At 30.5% G+C, this 24,954-nt stretch overlaps 1 protein-coding gene across 1 annotated transcript; it reads right to left on the reverse strand.

Annotated features, from left to right (window-relative positions):
• Positions 1 to 7,460: 7,460 nt before the first annotated feature.
• LOC129319581 (uncharacterized) lies at positions 7,461 to 22,827 on the reverse strand. Its single transcript, XM_054964681.1, has 5 exons — positions 22,252 to 22,827; positions 21,985 to 22,053; positions 21,614 to 21,731; positions 10,312 to 10,445; positions 7,461 to 8,132 (listed from the first exon to the last, which is right to left on the reverse strand). The coding sequence occupies exons 1-5, from the start codon at positions 22,825 to 22,827 to the stop codon at positions 7,461 to 7,463; spliced, it is 1,569 nt and encodes a 522-aa protein (XP_054820656.1).
• Between the last annotated feature and the right edge of the window lie 2,127 nt (positions 22,828 to 24,954).

Raw genomic sequence — 24,954 nt, forward strand, 5'->3', positions numbered from 1 at the left:
CGATCTTTTTCTTTTCCTCGTCTTCTTTTGAACTTTTTCTACCTTGATAGCTTAATTTAATTTCATAATCTTCTCTTTCATTCTTTTGCCCTTTTTGGAAATCCAAATAACTTCATTGTGATCATGTCTTATATAGTTGACACCATCTTCGATGAGATTGCTTTCAAGTGTAGTCCCCTCAAACGGATCATCCTCAACAACATCAATCATCTTTCCAATTGTTTTGTTTGACAATAAAACAATAGACCAATTTTGTTTTGCAGGATCAAGAACATAAAATACTTGTTTAACCTGCGATGCCAAAATAAAAGGCTTATCTTTGTTTTCATGCCTTATAAGATTCACCTGTATAAACCCAGATGACGCATCAATTTGAAAGCCACTTTTATAATCAACACAATTACAACCAAAGATCAAAACTTTAAACTTAACGTAGTCCAACTCCCATATGTTTTCAATCACTCTAAAATATGACACTGATGCATATATAGGATTTTTGTCTTTCACACTAGAAATATGCATCACTTCAGCTATAAGAGCTACACCACTGTTCTACATTGTTCTCCGATCATCTAGCTCTTTGATGTAGAATGTGTATCCATTGATTACATAGCTATTATAAGAAACATTTTACTCTTTTAGAAACAAAATTATGATTGAAATTGTACTTGTGAGAAACATGCTTTTTTAACCAACCTGTGAAGTGCTTATTATGTTCCTTCTCATACCAAGTTTCAGTTCTTCCAAGATTATCCTTCCTCATGTTGGACTTGTGTTTGTCTGCATACTCATCAACATCTTTAGAGTTATGCAATACATACAGGTGTGCTTGCTCCTAATGTATTTCTGAGATAGTGACTAATTCAACTCTCTTCATTCCTTCCCCATCTTCTCTTCCCATATGTCTATCTACTGGGATCCTAACATATTTGCCATCTCTCAAATACTCTTGACAAAATTCAACAGCCTTTTTACAAATGTACCTTTCAACAATGTAACTTTTAGGTCTACTTTGATTTTTCACATACCCTTTTAGTACCTTCATGTTACGTTCAATCGGTACATCTATCTCAAATAAGCCAGGCCACACATTTCTACCTCCTTAACTAAGTAAATAGTAAGGTGAACTATTATGTTAAAAAATGCAAGCAGGAAATACATTTCAAGTTTACATAATGTCCTTATAATTCGGCCTTGTAACCTTAGCAATTTGTAAGGGTTGATCACTTTGCTACAAATTGACTTGAAAAAGAAACACAATTTCGTTATCACATTATGCACCCCATTAGGAAAAATAGAACGTATGGCTACTGGAAGAAAATTTTCTATCAAGACATGACAGTCATGAGATTTTAAACCTTTCAACTTCAAGTCTTCTGTTGACAAAAGATTCTTCATATTGGAAGAGTAACCCTTTAGAACTTTAATTGCACCAAGAAACTCACATAATGACCTTTTTTCTTTTTTGGACAATGTGTGAGCTACTGGATGAAGAAACATATGACTTCCATTCTCCTTCGGTGCCAAGTCTTCCCTTATATCTATAGAAACCATGTCTAGCCTCACTTTTATGCCATCTTTAGTCTTTCTTGGAATTTGTAGTAATGATCCAATAATACTTTCACACACATTTTTTTAATATGCATTACATCAAGAAAATGCCGCACATCCGAGGTCATCCAATACAGAAAATCAAAGAAAATAGATCTTTTCTTTCACCCACTTGTACTAATGTGCCTTACAAAAAGTTTTCCAAATTCAATATCCAAATCCTTAATCTTTTCAAACAATTGATCATCAAATAAAAATAGAGGTGGCCACCTTCTTCTAGATTACCATCAAAAGATTTTTTTAATCTTTGATAATAATACTATTGAGGCAACCATCTACGATGTCCCATGTAGACATTTTTCATACCATGTTCTAATCTCACCGACTTTGTGCTATCTTTACAAATAGGGCATCCAAGTTTTCCTTTATTACTATACCCAGACAAATTACTATACGCTAGAAAGTCATTAATTATGCCAAACAACATGGCTTTCAAATTAAATGTTTTCTTCTTGTACGTATCATATACTTCGACCCCTATCCCCCACAATAGCTTCAAATCTTCAATTAAATGAGCCAAGTATATGTTTATATCATTTTCTGGTTGTTTTGGCCTAGAAATTAACAAAGACATCATTAAATACTTGCACTTCATGCATAGTCATAGAGGTAGATTATAAATGATTAACATCACTAACCATGTCTATGGGCATTGCTTTACATGCCATGTGGATTTATTCTATCAGTAGCTAGTGTGAGACGTAGGTTTCTAAATTCTTTTGCAAAGTCTAAGTACTTTTGGTCAACCTTTTTCCATTGCGTAAAGTCAACAAGATGCCTTAGCATACCATCTCTAATCCTTTCGTTTGCATGCCATGTCAAATTTTTTGAATCAACTACACTACTATACAAGCATTTAAACCTAGGCACAATGGGAAAGTACCATACCACCTTCTTCGGACTCTTTCCATTATCCTTATAATGTGATGCATTATATTTAGGACACTCAATTAATAATGCATATTCATTCCGAAACAAAGCACAATCATTAGGGCAAGCATGTATCTTCTCATAACTCATGCCCACAGATCGCAACACTTGTTTTGCATCGTATGTTTAGGTTGGAAGCTTGTTACCCTTTGGTATCATTTCATGAATAAGTGAAAGAAATTGTGTGAAGATCACATCAGTCAGCCCACCTCTTGCTTTCAAGTTGAACAATCTCAGCACAGTAGTGAATTTTGAGAATTCTGTACAATTAGTGTATAAAGGTGTCCCTGCATCATTTCTCAACCTCTCTAGTATTTTTGGACAATCCCGGAGTTCCTTTTCAATAGCATTAGTCATCTCTTCAACACGATTATCCTTGTCTATACTTGTTTCGAAATCATGTGACATGTACGTATTGCTATACTCACGGCTTTTATCAGTTGTATCCCTCGACTCACTATGCTTATGCCAACATGTATAAGTATGATTAATTCCAAAACACACTAAATGATCTTCCAACTTGCACACACTAACCCGTTTTAAGAGGCCACATTTTACACAAGGGTATATAATGCTATTATGGTCTGCCTCATGCTCTAGTGCAAATCTAATGAACTCTTTCACCCCATAAACATATTCTTTTGTGACTCTATTCCCAAACATCTATTTCTTGTCCATAATTTCTCTCAAACTAACAAGAATTGTTGAGAAAAATGATATTAGTGACTCAATCATATTGAAAGAGTTACTTTAATGAATATATTAATTACTAACTCAATCAATCATGAGTCACATGCTTTCAAACACACACACATATCATCCCTCTCTAAAATAATTAAATTTAAGATAATACTTACAATTATATTAAATTAATTATAAGTATTTTATCTTATGTAAAAACTTGCCAACAAGTGAATTCTTCTATTTATAATTTATAAAAAATTAAGAATTATTTTATGTTGGTTATAATCATAAAAAATCATTTTTTATTTATAATAATAAGTAATATATATATATATATATATATTTCAATATTAACATTAATATATAGGCCCAACTATTATAAAAATTATATGTCATTAATTTATAAAAACTAATTTCATTGAAATTTTTTACCCTTATTCAAAACAAATAAAAAAAATTTTATTGTATAAAAAATTGCTTTTTAATTTTTAAAAAAATTTAATCAAAAGGGCCCTTAAAATGCCAAACTATTAATTTCAAATAAAAATTCAACAGCATAATGACATAAAAATAAAATTTTTCTAAGCATTTTGCCCTCATTCCAATCACATTATCATCATCATCAAAAACAACAATATCACATGTTATTTAAAACTATAAATTATACATAAATAACAATTTTGAGTAAGCTAAAAGTATTCATATACAATTCTAATTATCATGAAACTTCATATATTACTCAATCATTAGAATCAAACAATAAAATTTTTTCACTCAAACTAGTTAAATATTGTTCAAACAAAAAATACATAAAACATAGACAATAAATTCAGATAAAAATAAAAACTAAATATAACTCTCTTCTAATCATATATTATTAGTCTAACATGCATTTTCAAATGACTCATAACTTAAATTTTATGTGGGTTCTTGCTAAAGGTCATTTTTTTTCTATGAAGCATTTTACCAAATAGCTTGCGTGCGATACCAATAACACCCAAAATCAATATAATCTAATCTAACAAAATAAGAGTCTAATCAAGAATAAGTAATCCATACACCAATGAAATACAAAAACCAAGTTAAATCATTTCAAAGAGCAAGAGATTCAGAAGAAATAAGAAGAGAAAATGAGAGCACTTACGCGTAAGAGAGAGCAAAGCAAGAGGAGAGACAAGATCTTCAGTGATGGGAGACGAGTCATCGGTGGTAGAGCAGGAGAAGAGAGTGGTGGGAGAGTAAGAGAGAGCTTGGAAGAGATTAATGGCCAAAATGAGAGGAGAGGAGACAGCGAGACAAAAGACCAAAAGAAATTAGATTTGGAAATGGAGAAGAGGGATACCAAACTGATATAAAATGCACATATTGGATGGTTAAAATATTAACCATCCAATATTCATAAGCTTTATTGGACCGTTATTCATAATAACCGTCCAATAAAGTCTTAAAAAAAGAGAAAAATAGAAAAATTCAAACATATATTAGACAGTTTTAAAAATAACCGTCCAATATATCTTTTATATTGGACAGTTATAATTATAATCATCCAATAAGGCCCATCATATATACTCATTTCTATAATAGTGTCAATAGCATGAGGTTTGATTTGACTTCTATTTTTTTTCCCATGATCTTTGTCTTTTTATCTCCAAAACAAATTCTCTCAATGTGAAATTTTTTTAATCATTGTTATTCAAATTATTTTTTTTTGTAATTCTGTCTAAGTTTTATATCCTTTTAATTCAGTGGTAACGTGGCTCTCCCAAGCACTTGATTATATTGCAAAGATTTTTAAAATACTTTCTCAAATAAAAACATGCCTCATTTAACAATTAACATCAATTCCATATAGTTAATTAATCACCTTTTTTGTTTTATTTGTCATCAAATGCTAAAAGAATCCCTCTTCCAACATTTTGGATGTATATAATCATTTTTAAATATAAGTAAAACATATTTAAAACATATATATTTACATTTACTTATCTTGTTAGCTAATTTAATATTATTTGAGAGTGAAGTTTACATCTCTACAAATATGCTGAGTCTTAATATTACATAATCTTTTCAACAAAACAAATTATTTGGGTAATTTTTCTTAAACCTGAAAAAGCACACCTTGCATCTCTTCTCTGTTCTCTCTCTTCCTTCTTGTACTTTCATGTTTCCTCTTTCACTGATTCTTAATAAATAAATGCGAAACTAAGTTGATGCTTTTATATGTGGAAAAGGATAAGGTTTGTTCAAAGGAATTTTTGAATTTCCACGAGATCAATCCAAAGAAGATATGCTTTACGGAAGGGAGAAAAAAAAATCAATTTAGAACAATAACCTCATTATGTCTAATGATGAGGATTGAATTTGTACATGTTTTTTAGGTTGATTTAACTGTGATTGCCTTTAAAGATGTGGAGAACTAATTAATTAGTTATCCATATCAACCATCAGATATTGAATGCCTTCATACTAGAACTAATTACATGTTCTTCTCCTGTGTTCCTCCAACCGGGATAGAGGATCAGAGGATTAATCAAATTTTCTGTTTGTATGAGAAAGTTGTCTTACATCAGTTTTCGTTGATTTAATCCCCCCCCCCAACACACACACACACACAAAATACTCCATCCATCCCAAATTATATGACACTTTTGAAATAAACTATAATACTCCTAAATTATAAAGCATTTTTGAAAGAATTTTTTCGTTCTGTTCTAAAATATAAGACACTTTAAGTAGATTAAGATTTTATTAAATGTATTAATTCTAATATTACTCTTTCTCTCTCTATAATTATTTTCCATCCCTTCTCTTTTCATTGTATTAAATGATGAGAATTTTTAAAAGTTATATTTTTATTTTAGAAAGATAAGATTGTTAAGTATATTTAATGAGGTTTATCAGTATGTGAAATTTTGTCTAAAATTGTCTTATAATTTCGGGCAGAGGGAGTATAATACAGTATAGGAAATCTTTTACCGTCTAAGAAAGTCATATAACCAAAAGTAGAGCACCATATTCTTGAAATTCTTCAAAATGAAAAGAAAGTCCTTGAAATAAAAATAAATTAAAAGAATAAACTAGGAAAATATAACTTGAGGAACATTGAAGGTATTTTATATTAAAAAAAGATATTAAGATTTTAATTTTTCACTGTACTCACTTGGTCCTTAGTTGAAAATAAATTTTTCTGAGAGATGACTTAATTGCCCTTCTTAATGAAAGAGAAACAAATAAATAAGAATTGGTTGTTAGTGTCTAAATGTGTTGTTGTCAATGACGAAGTGGCTTTTGTCAAAACTTGAACAACTTATTATTTATTCAAGGTAAACACTTGTTCCATTAAAATTGTGTTGTTAATTTTTCAATCTTGTTAAAGTTCGAATGTATTATTGTCAATCATAAATTGATTATTCTCAAAATCTGAATGACTTATTATTTATGCAAGATAAACACTTATTCTACGCTATTAGTTTTTCAATATTGTTAAATTTCAAATGTGTTGTCGTTAGTAATCATAAATTGGTTGTTGTCAAAACATGAATCACTTGTTATTTTAAACTTTGAGGATAATTTAGTCATTTTTCATAAAAAGTTATTTTCAGCTAAAGACCAAGAGTGTGTAATAAAAAATCAGAATTGTAAAGTCTTTCTTGATATGAAATACCTCCAACAATCCTTTGATGATATTTTCCCAATAAACTAAGTAATTAGCATAATCATAATTAAACAAGCTAAGATAGAAACAATCCGAGTTAGGTGGTTATTGAATCTCAGATGAAGACATAATTAAACAAGTTTTTGTTTTCAATTAAATAAAAATAATCATGCCTTTATGAGGGCAGATGAGAACAGGAAGTGGGGAGCAACAGAGTCTCCATAATTAACCACTGCTGACCATCATTATTAGTCTTTTTTTAACTCTAAAATTATTTTTATATTAATATAACTAAATAAATTTTCATTTTTTTTGTTTTTGTTTTCTTTTGATGAAAACCAAATTTTAAAAATTACTTTACAAAACAGTTTAAAAAAAATAGAAGAGTACAAAACCAAACAACCTTTAATCAAATTAACACAAAACCAAAAAAAAAAAAAAACAAACAAACAAAGAAGGATCAGTAACAAAAGTTAAAGTATAACCTGATACCGGATAGTCCGACCCCTTTCAGCCATCAATACAGTTGACAATATGCGATAAAAACGAACCCAACGACTAGCAAAGCTGCCATAACACACTATATTATCAGCCAAGGAACCATGAACAACCCCATCTTGTCATCATCATCATTGGCTGGAGCAAGGTTTTTGTCGACTCCATCATTATTGGCTGCCTGTACTCGGGTCGACCCGTCTCTAAAGTCCACAAAAGAAAGGAAAGAGTGATTACTGTCAGAAAGGGAATCAAAAAGATGGTGACGAGGTACCCAAGCCAGTTTCATGGGATTTCCCTGACCTACCACGATTATTCTTCTTTCATTATATGGGAAGTCAAGTATATCAATCCCACTTATCATCATTCCGCGCCTCACGCCAGGACAACTCAGAAGTCCTTCCATATCGATTCCTCTATCTGAGCCCTCTATGTTGGCCAGAACAACAAGCTTTTTCATGTTTCTTACATGTTCAAGCATGATCTTATTATCCTCATCATTATCAGCAGTGTAAACAAAAACGTCGATCTTAGGCAAAGCCTCCTCAAGCTTCAGAACAGGTCCCTCCGTTCCCCAGTGGACGTGGCCATCCTCATATACTGCCACATCAGCTCCCGCTTGCATTAGCGCATGAGTGCACCTTTTGCCTTCATCGCCATAATCCCACACCAAAAATTTCTTCCCAGCAATGACCCAATTGATGGCTTTAAGGAGTATATAAGGAAAAGCGTAGCGGTAACAGCTCAACTTAGGGACCTGCAGCCGGATCAAAATGATTATTGAGCATAATTAATATGAGAAACTGATAAGCAAACAACTACAAAAACCACCTACAAAATCTCGTGCATTGAGGAAAAAAAAAATCTTAGATAGATCAGGGGCATCACTTCATCTATACTGTGGCCTACTCAATTAAAACATGATATCTTATTTAATTTTAATTCTACCTGTCAGTCTACCTGTTATTTACTTTATTTATTTTATTTTATTTTTTTAAAAAAGTAATGGTTCTTTTTTTTTTTTTTTTACCAGCGAAAAGGTAATGGTTCTAAAATCTGATTTGAATAAATTATTTTAATCAAGTTTTTTCATGGAAATTCTCCTCCTTCTCTCTCCTTTGAGGATGCCCTTTTTCTTCTCCTACTTTTTATTGATGAAGTTTTACCACTGAATGACTCGCTGTCGATTAGTTTAGGAATTGATAGTTGGTGTCGCCGTTGATTACACACGTCACTTTCACAATCGAACAATTTGATCTCTTCCTCTCCTCTCTCTCCTTCCTTTAATCATTGTTTCCCTCTTATTAAACCTAAATCTCAACTTCCTTGCCAAATAATTCACAGGATGTTGTCACTAATTTAGGTTAAGCTTGGATTCCCCCCCCTTTTGAAGAGTTAGTATTCTTCTGGAATTTGGGGGCAATTGAAGAATTGAAGGTGATCATGTTGGGATCATTAGTGGCTGTTGTCATGAGCACAAGTCCAATGAAAAAATTCATCCCAAAAAACTAGCCTGCTAGAAGAAGAGTCTCTCACACTTATAAACCGTACTCCACCTGTAAGAAGCTAGATGTAGGAGCCATTACAATGCCACTCTATTGAGAGACGATGCTCCCAATAGCCACTACTATAAAACAAGCTTTTAGGAGTGCCTATTTAAGAGCACTTATGGAGAAAAGCACTTCCATTACTAGATGTGGAAGATACAAGAGGGCTTTTTATTAAAGTGCTTTACTTAAAAAGTGAGTACACTTATACATAAATAAAGAAATTTGAAAATAAATAAATTATTTAGGAGCACTCATGAATAAAATGCTCCGAAAGATTATAGTTAAAACAATTTGCATAAACCTTTAGGAGCACTTATAGGATAAGCGCTCATATAAGTTAGATTAAAAAATAAAAAAAAAGGGAGAATGACAATTAAGGACTTTCTAAGAACATTAATTTCAATTGCGAACTGTGAAATTTTGAAATCTCAGTTAAGGATCATGGTCGTTAATTGTGATAAAAAAATGTAGTTTGTGAGGTGAAATTTATTATTGCTACTTGGGAATTCACTAACCCAACTTGAAAAAATTTGTAACGTATATTGTGAAAACATAAAACCCCACTTGGAAATTAATTGTTTAACAAAAACCGCCACTTGAGAATTTACTAACTCGACTTGAAAAAATTTCCAACGTATATTATGAAAATATAAAACTTCACTTAGGAATCGATTGTTTAATAAAAAAACACCAATTTGGACAAGTCACTATTTATTAATGATTCTCAAGTGGGGTTTCATTTTTTCACAATATACGTTAGAAATTTTTTTAAGTCTAGTTAGTAAATTTTCAAGCAGCGCTTTTTGTTAAGCATTCCATTTCCAAGTGGGGTTTCATGTTTTCACAATATATATTAGTAATTTTTTCAAGTTGGGTTAGTGAATTCCCAAGTCGCGTTAGTAAATCCCACCTCACAAATTATATTTTTTTTATCACAATTAAGGACCATGAGATTTCAAAATTTCATGGTCTGTAATTGAGATTAATGTTCTTAGAAGGTCTTTAATTGTCATTCTCCCTAAAAAAAATTAAGGTATCCATTTAGAAGCGCTTATAATATAAGTGCTCCTAAAGGTTACATTAAAAAATAAAAAAAAATTAGTGTAGACATTTAGGAGCTCTTATCCTAAAAGCGCTACAATAAGTTGGGATATTTAGAAGAGCTTATAATATAAGCACTCTGAAAGGTTGTCTTAAAAAAATAAAAAAAATTAGCATAACCTTTAGGAGCGCTTATATTAGAAGCACTCCTATAGGTTAATATATTTAGGAGTGTTTTAAAATAATGCACTCCTAAATGTCTATACGAGAGCATTTATACCTTAAGTACTCAGATAGGTTATTTTTTATTTTTTCTAATTGGTAATTTATTTTTGGTTTTAACACCTGAGCCTCGATAGACACATTCTTGTGCGACTCTTTGGTTCTTGTTCTCTCAAAACCCTCCCTCTCCATTCTTGCTTCCAACTTCTCCTCTACGGTAGCCGTCAGCAGTCGTCGGATCTTCTCTTTACTGCAACCTAAAGCGCGTCACAGAGGTCACCATTCATGGAGCTGTTCATCGCGTCGCCAGAATCTAACTCTTTAGATCCCATAGAAATCATGATCATTAAGCACTGAAAGCTATTTGAAAATGGGGTCATTCTGTTTGAAATCTGTGTCAAGGTTAGCGTCCGTAGTCATCCAGCTGTGTGTCGCCAGAGATTTGTCTCTTCTCTGCTATTCTCGTCCAGCACCATGCGTAGCAGGTACATTTTTTCAAATTTTTTAAAAATTATATAATCATATATTTTTGTTGATAAATTGTTATATATATATATATATATATTAATAATATACGTTTGATAATAATAATTTATTTCTTTTGTTAAATTTTTATTGACATTAAGCTACTCTCATGTTAGGTAAAATTAAGCTATAAATTAATTATAATTGTTATATGATTGAGCTGTTATATAAATAAATTTTGATGTGGTTATGTTAAAATTTAATATATGTTAGTTAAGAAGTTAGATGTAGTTATTATTGAATTATGACTATAATAGTATTAAGTTAATGGATAAACCTTAGATAAATTATAATTGCTTGATATATGTTTGGTACATTATGCTATAAAATTTTTATTTAGATAAATTGATATACTGAATTATTAAATTTCATTATTAGGGATACTCTAATTTTTGGGGAGACTTCTGCTGAATTTTTTTAAAAAAATATTCTAAATCTATGTTTTTTAAATTTTTATGACTATATTAGTGATATGAATCATACATGGATGTCGGCTAATTGATTGTCTAAAGAATATTAGGATGGAGTAGATGAGTTTATTGAGTTTGCATTTTCTCATAATCAAGACTTCCGTGAAGTCATATGTCCTTGTTTAAAATGTTGCCATGGAAGATGAATAAAGCCAATAAAATTGAAAGATTATTTGGTATGTAATGAGATTGATCCAACTTACACTTGTTGGACCATGCATGGTGGGACAAGGAATTACACTAGTAATTGGAGGGATAGTGTAAACTATACATTATTTGATCGTAATAGTGGAATATATGATATTGACCGTCTCAATGAGATGATTGATGTGGTTGAAAAGGATCTTAAGGACTGTCCTAAGATATTTGAGAGGTTGAAGAGTGATGTTAATAAACCATTATATCCCAGTTGCAGGAAATTTACAAAATTGTTAGTTATTCTGAGATTGTACAACCTAAAAGCAGCTAATGAATTAAGCAATAAAAGTTTCACAAATTTACTTGAACTTTTGTATGAGATGTTACAAAAGGTGCCAAGTACTTAACATGGCATGCTGATAAGAGAAGTAAGGATCACAAGCTACAAAACCATACAAATTCTCCTTAGTAGAAAAAGTTTGATTTTATGTATCCTGAGTTTAGGGATAAAGATAGAAACATGCGCCTTGCATTAGCCACTAACAGAATGAACCCTCATGGCATGTAAAGTAGTACTCATAATACATGACCGGTAATTTTAATGATATATAACCTCCCTCTATAGTTGTGCATGAAGGGCAAATTTATGATACTGTCATTGTTAATTTTTAGGCCTTGACAACCAAAAAATGATATAGATGTATACTTGACACTGTTAATTAAAGATTTAAAGCTATTGTGGGAGACGAGTGTAGAGGCCTATGATAGGTACAAGGAGGAACATTTCATCTTATGAGCTATGTTATTTGACACTATAAATGACTTTCCTGCCTATAATAACCTATCAAGATACAATATTAAAGGGCAAGATGCATGCCCTGTATATGGAGAGCATACTTGTTTAATGCGATTGGAACATTGTCGGAAGAATGTCTTTATGGGTCATTGTCAATATTTTCCCCAAGCACATTATTATCGATAGTTAAAAAGGGCCTTCAATGGCCACTCAGAGAAAGGTAGAGTTCCTTTGCCTTTAACTAGTAAGCAGCTTTTTGAAAGGGTTAAAGATTTGAATATCAAATTTGAAAAACTATTTGCAAGTAGAGTTGTTACAAATGGCTAGAAAAAAGAAGTCTATCTTCTTTGAATTGCCATACTACAAGTCCTTAGTTGTGAGGCATTTCCTTGATACAATGCACATTGAAAAGATTATTTGTGATAGTCTCATTGACACATTACTCTACTTTCAAGAAAAAGCAAGAACGGTATCAATGCAAGGATGTACTTAGTTAGTATGGGGTTAGGAGAAGAGTTAGCACTAGAGAGCAAGGGAAAACATAATTTTCTACCTTCAGTAACTTACACTTTATCTCGAAAGGAAAATTTGGCCTTTTATGAATTCTTGCATGGAGTTAAAGTATCAAAAAGATATTCTTCAAATATTAATAGACTTATATCCATAAAAGATCTAAAACTTGTCATATTATTATGGAAAATCTATTGCCGGTAGGTCTACGCTCTATTTTACTAAAGAAGATGCATGGAACCATTGCCAAACTTTATTTCTTCTTCAAATCAATTTGTATCAAGGTGATTGACCTAGAGAAATTGCCTAAATTGAAGCATGAAATAGCTAAGATCTTGTGTGAGCTTGAAATGTATTTTCCACCTTTATTCTTTGACATCATTGTTCACTTGCCATTTCACTTGGTTAGAGAGATAATGTTATGTGACCTAGCTTATCTGAGATAGATGTACCTAATAGAGCATTATTTGAAGGTATTAAAAGGATATATGAAAAATCAAAGTCAGCCTGGAGGTTGTATTATTGAGAAGTACATCATGGAAGAAGCGGTTGAATTGTGTGCTGGACATCTTTCTAATGTGGATGCTATTGGATTGACAAAGTACACGAAGGATATCACAGGTGAGCATGGTGGAATTATTGGAAAAAGGTTCATTAGCATAGACAAGACACAATGGAAACAAGTTCACTTATATGTCTTACACAATACTGAGGAGATTGAGCTATATTTCAAAGAACACATGGCAATAGTTATTAGTCAAAACAAGGATAAGCATGAAAGTTAGCTAATAACATATAACAATCAGCATTTTATATGTTGGTTTAAAGCTCGCATCACTAAGGAGCTGTAACCATCAAAAATGTTGAGATTCTTGGCCAGGGATCCTAGATTTAGAGTATTTTCTTTTATGAGTTATGTAATTAATGGCATTACATTCTACACAAAAAGTCAAAATGCTCGAAGCACTATGCAAAATAGTAGTGTAACACTTGTATAGCTCAATTAGTGCATGTCTTTAGTTCTAAAGACAAGAACCCTATCTATGCAAAGATGGATTATTTTAGGGTGATAGAGTACATTTGAGAGTTAAATTATATCAAGTTCTGTGAACTAATCTTCTATTGCAAGTGGGTTAATAATAAAACTAACTTTCGAATTGATGATGAGTTGGATTTCATTCAAGTAAATCTTAATAAGGTAAGTTGTAAAGATGAATAATTCATTTTGGCATCGCAAGCTCAACAATTGTTCTTCGTGTTAGATCTAGTGCACAAAAATTAGTCAATTGTTCTTCTAACAAATAAAATAGCTGATAATGAAGATGATAGAGATTTCAATGTTGAGGATGACCCTTTCATGGGGACATCATGTATAGTTGCTGCTTTGACAGGGGATAATACTTTTTACATTAAAGAAGATAACATGGAAGGGATTTGGATTGATGAAACATATGTAGAACAAACAAAAGAAAAGACAAAGAAAAGGAAAAAAATGTCTCAATGGTTGTAAGATATTGGTTTTAATTTTTCTAAAAATTTACTTTTATTTACTCTTTTTATTAGGACTAACAAGTTATTGTTGTGTTTAATTTTTCTTGTAGATAAATGGCCACTCCAACTAATTCCCATGATAAGAGTAATGATGCTCCACCTACTCAAGAAGACATAATTAAAGAGGTCAAGCGGGGAAAAACTGTTATGAAAGCAGTGATACAAGCTCAGGCAACTGTTCAAAAATTACTAGTATATTGGAATGATAAGGGCCAACTAGTTAAGTATGCTCAGTTAGTCAATTATATTGGGGTTCTAGAATATCACTACATGCCTTGTTGTATTGTAGATTGGAGAAAGAAAAATGACTTAGAGATTGAACAAGCAAAAAATAATATTTTAAAAGATCTTATAATATCTTTCAACCTAGATGAGAGCCGCAGGCATTATATCAGGAGAAAAGCTACATATGCCTATAGGAAATTTTGAGCTACTCTTACAACATATCATCTTAAGGATGCAAATGGAAAAATCAATTCACATGCTCTTAAAATGTATCCTGAGATTCAGTAAAAGTATTGGGATGAATTTATTAAAATGTGCTAATAGCCTAAATTTCAATAGATAAGTCAGCTCAATTGCTTTAGAGCTATAAATACTCTTTTCCCATTTAGAGTAAGAAGAAAGAGCTATTCAAATATTAAGCATGGTTTGGTATGTGCTAGTTAATAACTTATAATATTACCCATAGAGAAATGGTTTTTAATCATTCTAATATCTTACCTTCTGTGAATAAAAGAAAGATACTGGATTGGATGCCACAATTACTCGTGCTCTTGTATGGAAGATAGCTCGAGAGGATAAGAAAGGTAGAATACCAGATGAGCGCACTCGAAAAGTTAGGGAGGATTGTGTGAGTATTAATGTCTTAGTGTATTTACTTCATTTATTTAATAACCAATTTACAATTTATTCAATAGGAAGCATTGTCACAATCAGTATCACAGGATGATGTGAGTGGCCATATGGATGTTCTTGGTAGGGCATTGAGAACCCCATAAGTCTTCAATCATGTTAGAGGAATTGGATTAGATGCTTTTCAATGCACTTATTTTGGATATTAGTCCAAAACTTTTATTTAACAAGATGTAATGACAAAGGTGGCTGAAAGCATGGCAAAAATGGAGGTGAGAATAAGAAAAAAAATTATAAAAGCAGATGCAAAAGAAATTTAAGTAAATGATTGGATTAGTAAATGTGCCAGCAATCAGCCCTGGCAAGAGAGATAGCTGCTCATTCCATACTAAAGAAGATTTTCCCAAGATTTTAATTTCGCTATATATTTTTTTATCTATATATCCATAAATAATATCTTACAATATTTTTAAAACATTAATTTATGCATTTTTTAGGGTGAGTCACAATGTCAATGGTGGTTAGAATCACCATATTGTCATGTTATGACACTAGAATCTGTGTATAATGACAATAGTAATACTATACACAACAGATTAATGCCTATTGATCACTTAAAGGTAACTATAAGTATACCAATAGAAAATGATGTTGAGCTTCTAATGCAAATAGAAGATGAGGATATATTCATGATGTCTGATGCGATTAGCACTTATGTGGCTTAGCCTACCAAGCTCATTAAATTACAAGTATGAAAATTGGTTGTTCATTAAAATCTCATTCATGTTTAATTTTGACCTTATTAATTAATTTTATATTTTATAGACATCAAAATCCAAAGGAATAGTATAGAAGCCAATCAAATCAAAAAGAAAATTGTCAAAAGGATCTACATTTGCAACTAAGGCAAAGAAGATCAATACAGAATTTATCAGTTAAAATATCCTAATCAAAATGCATTTAGAGTGATTATGCAAACAACATTTAAAAATAGTGCCATTTGTGAAATAGAAATGGATGAGGGGATTTATAGTGAAACAGTTGTCGAAAGATTAGGAGCAAAAAATATTAATGATATTCTAATAAAGGATTGGTTTCAAACCACAGTAATTAGTTTATATATCAAGTAGTTTCTAAGCTTTATTACATGTTGTGGTATTTATTTATTATTTATAATGATCTTTTTTGTTCTTTCATTGTAGATATTTATATTATACATTTATTGTGCCAGGCTCATTGATAATAAAATTTTCATTCATTAGCCCGCACAACACAAGTACATACAACATTGATTATCATTCTCAAAAAATTGCTAATGCATTCAAGGCTATAGGAAAAAAGAACATGTTATTTTTAGCTCCTCACAATCCAGGGTGAACTGTGTTGGCTAAGGAGGCACAGTGAAAGATTAAAAATTTTAAATTTCTTATTCTGGTGTGAATCGAATGAAATCGTTTAAGTTAAAGTGGAAAGAAAAGTTACTCTTTTTTTTTCGTGCTTCACATGCATTCTCTACAAGAGTCTAGATCTGAGGAGCCAACAACATAGATCTACTCCTTCTATTGGTATTCACATGAATAGCTCTCTAACTCAAATAGCGTGCTAGCGCTCCCAGCATTTATTCTTCTTTAAATGTTAGTTTTCCTTTCTCTAGGGTATTTCATGGCTCTCAAAGTATTTGGCCAACTATCAGAACTTTTCTAACTCTCTCATTTTCCCCTTGTTGCCTTCCTCTTGAAGACCTAACCAAAATTTAGATTGAATTTTTCTCATAAATAAAATTTATCACATCATATCTAATTTAAATTTATCTTATAAATTCAAACTATAAAACTAATATGATATTCTTTCATATCATGTTACTCCCTTTGTTTAAAAATGTATGACATTTTTAACTAAATCTCACCCTCTAATAAAATAGTTACTTACTTTTCAACTAACATTATCTTTCCATATTTATTCCTATTAAACACCCTACAATAAATATAAAGTCATTATCAATAAGAGCACTTTTGAAAAATAAAAGGCAATGATTATAGCTCAAAAAACTAAAAATGCCTTATACTTTTGAACATCCAACTCCTCAAAAAATGCCCTACATTTTTGAACGGAAAGAGTAGTTATTAAATTTAACCTATCATATAAAATTAAATTTAAAACTAACACAATAATATAATATAATATAATATAATATAATATAATATATCATACATATTATATTATATATATATGAATATATATATCTATATATTTCAAAAAATATATATATTATATTACATATATTTAATTTTATATATCATATACATACATACATACATATATATATATACATATATATATATCAGATACACACACATATAAATATATATATATTTTAAAAATATATATATATAATTATATTTTGAATTTTATGTTTCATATATATATATATATAAATATTTATCAAATAAATATGCAAATATATATATATATATATAATTCATTCACCCTATATTACATTCATTGAATCTAGACGTATTTCAAATTCAATGAACTTGGATATTGTAGCTCGAGTTGGGCCATTCTTGTGTGCGACCCTGCAGGCCCATATGAAGTTGGCAATAGGCTAATTACATTATTAGCTCACAAGTCACAAGTAACCTCTAACAAAACATTGCAACTACCCAATTCATATGGGGATTGATGATTCAATGTGACATATCATATAACCATATCATATCTTTTTTGTCATGTGATATTTTGGTCAAGTGTGAGACATGGAATTGTCATTCTCCTTTACTTGACCATTACTTTCTCGATCTCTGAGTAGACTGACATAACAATGGAAAAACCCTTTTCGCTGTAATATGGTCATATATTTTCTCAATCTTCCTTATCGAGGGGCCCAATAATATCTCTCAATTAACATAAGGGATAATTTTCATCTTGATCACTCATATTCCTTTGCATGAATATCACTAAACTCAATCATAGCTTTTATGATCACCTGGTCAAAAGTGAGTTTTGACTAGGTCAAAATTCAATGGTCATCACGTAGGAATCCATGATGATCTCAGGTCAAAGGGCTTAGTAATATGGTTACATATGAGATAAGCTTATGACTTACACCATGCAGCTTTCTCATATTGGGTCGGTCTAGTACCTTGTACTCTTTCAAGTACCTATGACTTTGATTTATATCTCTATAATTAATTAAAGTTATACTAGTCATATTTCATCTATGATCCCTTATAGATGACTGACCAAGAATACTTAGGACAATCATTATAGTTTGTTCAAGGATATAATTATCATAGTGAATATGCAATTAATATGATAACAAAGAGAAATTCATTAAATAACAATGTGCATAGTACAATGATTGGCCCTAGAGTACAATTTCCAACAAGTTTTTATCTATCTTTAAATAGGTTGACATTTGATTTAATACAATATTTTATGTTTTCAGGAAACATTGGGTGTTTGTTTGTATCAATCTATTCATCCTTATGATTTATTATCTTGAATTATTAAAAAAATAATGAGCTTAAGAATTACATATCTATGAGGATATTATTTAATCAGTAAGTATTTTATTCTCTGTATTCTTTATACATGTTTATTATAACAATTAGTCATAATTTCAATTGCTATGTTTAATTCTAATAGAGCAGTAGCACGTTATCGAGGTGGTGAAGATCTCCCTCCAAATACTCAAATGAGTGATCCTGCTAAGTATTATACATGAAACAAAATAAAGGTTTGTATTATTTGCTTAATCAAAACATGTTTGGTATATATGTATATAAGTGATTGTTTGATTAATATTTTATATTTGTTATTCTGAATATGCTATTTTGGATTGATATAGAATTGCTAGACAATTCTGGAACGTCCAAGTTATAGGGGAGGTTTTGCCAGATTTTCTCATGATTGGATCTATAGATCCAAATTATATATACTTTGATCTCTAAACTATTAATTAGTTCCATTTTGTTTCTAACATGTTTGGATATTTATATCTTATTTTATTATTTTTATAGGTACCTACACAAATAAAAAGTTGGGAGTGTGATTACTATGTCTTGAAGTTTATGAAAGACATAATCACCCAGCAAGAATTAATCATTCCACCAAATGTAAGTGTTTCAAAATTAAATTCATGTCTCCCGTATAACATAAATAATTAATTATTATTATATGTTAATTTTTCTTGTAGTATTTTGCTGGAGCAAGATCTTTGAATTTAACCATGGAGCAAATAGAAGATGTAATTGAGGAGTAGTCAGAATATATAATTAGTTGTCTATGATAGGTAACATTTAATGTTAAAAAAATACCAAAAAGTTTTATTTGTAAATAAAACTAGAGATTAGACAAGCTAAAAATTATACTAAAGTTTGTTTTAATTTCAAATTATTTAGTTGTATATAACTTCTAATGTTTAACTATTTTGTTTCTGGATTGATTTTTTGGATATTGGTATGGAATAATTTTCATTTGTAATGAGCTGCAAAAGATAGTTGTCATTGATAATGAACAGATGAAGATTTACAAAAATAAAAATGATTTGAAAAATAAAAAAAATACATGAGCGCTTTTGTATCTTAATATACAGGAGCACTTTGTTAGAGAGCGCTCCTATAATATGGGTACTATAGGAGTGCTCTTCCAAAGAGCACTCCTGTGGGATGGGATAATAGGAGCGCTCGTGCATGGCACTTACGAGAGAGCTCCGGTAAGTTTATGGGTTTTTTTTTTAAATTTTCTAAAAGTTGAAAACCTATAGGAGTGCTTAGTTTAAAAGTGCTCTTTTATGTTTAATCTATAGGGGTGGTTTAAAAGTGCTCCCATATGAATATAGGAGTGCTTTGAAGCACTCCAGTTGGCTAAAATTAAGCTCTTCCATAAGCTATTTTTGTAGTAATGAGCTCTACCCCATGATACTTCACTCCAAAGGCTTCATGGGTAACTTTTTTCTTGGCATTAACCTCTCAGTGAAAGCATCAATGTCGTGAGCAAAAACTCAAAGAAAAAACTTATCCTAAAAGATTAGCCTAAATGAAAAAGCTCCTTGAACTTATAAATTGAAACTCCCCAATATGAGACTCATGATAATAGTGATAATATTGGATGAGGAATCATCATCATTATAAAGATGATGAGGGTAAATCTAAAGAAGTTGAGATATGAAATTGTAAGGAGGAGAAGGATTTTCTGATTGATGATGAGCTAATGATAAAGAAGATCAGGTTGATGAAGAAAGGTTAAAATAATTCATTCAAATTGAACTTTAGTTATTTTTCAAAGGGATAAATAAATAAAATAAATGCCAAGTACCAGCTCAAATAAAAATCTTAATCTACTTAAAAATTTCTCTTGTATTATATTGAACTACATATGACAACATTGACCTCAATGTCAGTAGCAAAGGAGTACTCCACATAAGATAAATACAAAAAACAAAAAACAAAAAACACATTCAGCACTTGTCATGTGACACATTGTTTATTTCAGATCATGAAAATTTTTTAGATAAATTCAGTGTGCCACATTATATCTATGGTCCATCTAATAAAAACATACATTCAAAAAACATTAAATACAAATTAATTTTAATATTAATGATAGTAAAAAACGAAAAGACAACAAATTAAATAAGCATTTTATTATAAAAATAAATTTATTAAAAATAATGACATATAATATTTTATTTAATTAAATTATTGCAATTTTATTATATAGGCCATGAATGATGTGCTGTACTTGTCTAATAATTTCTCATAGATCATTCCACACGTATCATCATTCTATTGCATATGCTTCCCCATATAAATGTGTTAATTGAGCAATAAAATATACAATCATTTCATCCGGAGGCAGGACTACCTGTATGGTGAGGGGGGGCCCACTCTCTACCTCTTCCTGTATGTTTATATGGCTCTCTAAATATTAGGCCTTATATAAAAAGTTCAGAAGGAATAAAAAAAGCCAAGTATACCTAGATGTAATATACATATATTTCGTTCAAAAAAAATATACATATAATTATGTAATATTCCTTCCTATTTTATTTATAATAGTTTCTTGCCCTCTTTATAATTTATGTCATTAAAAATTTTATCATTAATTTTCTCTTTTATTTTTCATTAATAAAATACATGTCCATACTCCTTTCATTTAAGAGTATAAGATACTTTTTAAGTTAGATATTAAAAATGTAAAATATTTTTAATTTTTAATGTGTAATTAGTTAGTTGTTTCTCTAAAAATATTTTAATAAATAAACCGATCAACTATTTACCTTTAAGAAAGACATTATATTAAATAAGAACAAACATAGAAAGATGGTATCAATTTAAAAATAATTAATTAACTTATTTTGAAGTAAGATTTGGTTAAATATATCTTATATTTTTTTAATAGGAGTAGTATTTTTTTAAAAAAAAATTAACATCAAGATTGACTCCCCCTTAGCTTCCATCGTCTTCTCCCCCCCCCCCCCACCAAAAAAAAAAACAATCTTTTCTTCTTATTAGTCTGAAACAAAACAAAGAAGAACTACAAAATCCCTAATAATTTGAATTTTCACGTCAATTACTTCGGTGTCTGTAACAAAGAAGAATATCAGAAATGGGGTAGGCCGACACCTTTGGAACAACAAATTCCGCAGCCCATTTCCTTCCTCTTACTTTTAGTTCCCCATCCAAAGTTATCTTCTAATTCCAAACAACAGAAATGGTGAGTGTTTTTTCAACTTATAGTTTTTAAAAACCTGATCCAAAATGCAGTGTTAGTATCCGCGTGTCAGGCCGCGTCAAACAACTACAAAAGTTACCATGTGATAAAATCTCATGTCGGAAACAAAACACAGAAAAAAAAAAAAAAGAAACCCTAATAATTTGAATTCTCAGGTCAACTACTTCGGTGTCTGTAACAAAGAAGAAGATCAGAAATGGGGTAGGCGGGCACCTTTGGAACAACAAATTCCGCAGCCCATTTCCTTCCTCTCACTTTTTCTTCCTCATCCAAAGTTCTGTCCTAATTTCAAACAACAGAAATGATGAGTGTTTTTTCAACTTATAGTTTTTAAAAACCTGAACCAAAATGCAGTGTTAGCATCCGCGTGTGTCAGGCCGCGTCAAACAACTACAAAAATTACCATCTGATAAAATCTCATGTCGGAAACAAAACACAGAAAAAAAAACCCTAATAATTTGAATTCTCACTCTCAATTACCTGGGGGTCGTCTGTGATAGTGGTCGGGTCATTGTGACCTGAGTAGAACTCCTTTCTGGCTAGCACAGCCGACAGGAAAAGAGAATCGGAATCTGCAGCAATCATTGCAGGGTGACTGTCACTTATCCTACTGAAACATTTAGGATCGGTCTGCAAAGCATCCCTTACTGTGCTTAGAACAATCCTGGACTGGACATTGTCAGCTGCTGAAGGATCTGGTAAAATTCTTGTCCTATCATACATGTCTTCAGCGTTAAGACCCTCACGGATTAAAAGCTCAGCAACTTGAGTATCACCAATAATCATAGCCGGTCCAGCTCCATCAGCCAGAGCTAGATCCTGGAATCCCATTATCAGTTCCTTCAACAACTCGTAACTCGTCTGGCAGTTGGGGTAACTACAGAGGTGCCTCACATTGGCACTGAGGTCTCTAAGGAGTTGGAAAGCGATGGTGATTCGATCATTTTCGGGGTGCATAATGAATATTGGTTTGTCTTTGACGGCTCTTGACAACCCGTTTAACGCGGAGGGTATGAAGAAGGAACTTGAGGTTATTGCTTCTTTGGAAAGAGCCATAAGGGCCTTCACAGAGGATAGCGGAGTCGTGAAGAGACAGAGAGAGAAGGACAGCAAGTGGGAGTGAAGGGGAGGAAGAGAGAGAAAGGGGGGGTCCTTATTTGAATAAAGCCTTGGAATCCAACTTCTCGTGCTTGTCAGGCTGACACGTTGATAAAAAATTTTAATTTAAATGGCCTGGATTTAAAATTTAACATTTTTATTTTTATTTTTTATTTAAAAAAATAAAAAATTATAATATATTTTAATAAATTTATTTATTAGTAATTGACCAGGTGTAGATCTAATTTAAATTGTCCGATTTTAATATTAAATTCTATTATAATTTTATAAATTGATTATTTAGATTTATTTTAGGCAGTCTAGATTTAAAATTTTTAATTAATAATTTTTTAAAAAAATATTTTTAGTAGAAAAGTAATAGTTAAGATATTATATTTATTTTTAATTTTATTTTTTATAAAACAAAAACTTATAAAAAATTAATGTTAAATGTAGAGTGTCCAAAATATATCAAGATAAATAATTTATAAAAATTATAAATATATTAAAATTAAATTAGATCATCTTGATTAAAACTATTTTGTCCCATTGATGATAAATTATAAATTTTTATTTTAAAATATAAAATATAAATTTTAAAAAGTTTTAAATTTGGACTGTTTAGATTAAAATGCAATCTAAATCTCATCAGCTGATGTGCACCATGCTCATTCCCCAATGAGTACCATAGACGAACTTAAAATGAAATCCTAAAACATCAGAAACAGTACAAGAAACCTACAAAGAAATAGAAGAGAGGAGGGGGTGTTTTAATAGCCAATTTGGGTGCTCATAATGTGACAAGTTTATTACCAATCTGAATAATATAAATTTAATTTTAAAACCTAACTTAATATTAAAATTTTTTAAAATTTTTATAAATTAACTATCCAAAATTACTTTGGACAATTCAGTTTTAAAATTTTTAACTTGTAACTTTTTTCTTTTTTTTTAAAGTGTTAGCTTAGATATTATCTTTATTCTTAATATTATTATTACTAAAATTAAAAATATTAAAAATTATAAAAAAATTAATGTTAAATTTAAACTGTTTCACATATATCTAAACAGTAAATTTGTAAAAATTATAAAAAAATTATTATTAAATTGGATAGTCATTATTTTTTGTATGAAAATAAAAATTGACCTACCCAAATTAAATATATATTATCTAGATGGTTGATAAGATAGATTTATTAAATTTTTTAATTTTTATTTTAATAAATATTAAATATAAAAATATAACAAAATAAAACATGTAAATCTCAACCGTACAGATTTTTGAGATTACTCATACTGACTCCGCTTTACTAATAGAGGGGGTGTATTCGTCCAAAAAAAAAAAAGAAATAGAGGGGGCGTAAGAAATAGAAGGCAGAGAGTGGTTTGGCAAATATATATATATATATATAGAGAGAGAGAGAGAGAGAGAGAGCCGTTAGCATGTCCGGTGTTTCCACCGGTCGTCGCCTTCGCTCACACTTTTGAGCTTTTCAGGTCCTTATCGTCTTAGCTCTTGGAAACCGAAATACATGGAAATGGAATGGGAAAAAAAAAAAAAACAAGAAAAAGAAAAGGAACCCCCTCAAAACTATGATTATTGTAGTAATGATTGTATTTACAGCGAGCCAAGCAGGCTTTTTATTTTTGTTTTTTGTTTTTTGTTGGGTGCGACTGGGAAAGTGGATTTGGACTGTTCAAATTTAAAAATTTTAATATTAACTTTATTAAAATAAAAATTTGTAGATATTTTTATCATTAAATTTAATTTAATTTGGATAGTTTAATTTAATATTAAAAAATTAATATTATTTGAGAGTGAAGTTTGCATCTCTAAAAATAAGTTGAGTCTTAATATATTTTCAACGAAAAAAAATTATTTGGCTAATTTTTCTTATATCTGAAATAGTACACCTTGCATCTCTCTTCTGATCTCTCTTTTCCTTGTTGCACTTTTGCCTATTTTGCGTTCTTAATTAAATGTCAAACCAAATTGATGCTTTTAAATGTTGAAAAGTACAAGGCTTGTTCAAAGGAATTTTTGATTCAATTTATAATTTCCACAAGACCAATCCAAGGAAGATA

Source organism: Prosopis cineraria, unplaced genomic scaffold (genome assembly GCF_029017545.1).
Source record: "Prosopis cineraria cultivar Desert tree isolate PC_DT_omini unplaced genomic scaffold, ASM2901754v1 PC9, whole genome shotgun sequence".
In the NCBI taxonomy this organism is placed as follows: domain Eukaryota; kingdom Viridiplantae; phylum Streptophyta; class Magnoliopsida; order Fabales; family Fabaceae; genus Prosopis; species Prosopis cineraria.

Coding starts and splice junctions, on each gene's coding strand:
- LOC129319581 (XM_054964681.1), bottom strand. CDS start 22,827: ATGGCTCTTTCCAAAGAAGCAATAACCTCAAGTTCCTTCTTCATACCC. Junction 21,732..21,984: donor CGGAATTTGTTGTTCCAAAG/GTGCCCGCCTAC, acceptor GTTTGGAATTAG/AAGATAACTTTGGATGGGGA. Junction 10,446..21,613: donor TCTTTGTTACAGACACCGAA/GTAATTGACGTG, acceptor GACGCGCTTTAG/GTTGCAGTAAAGAGAAGATC.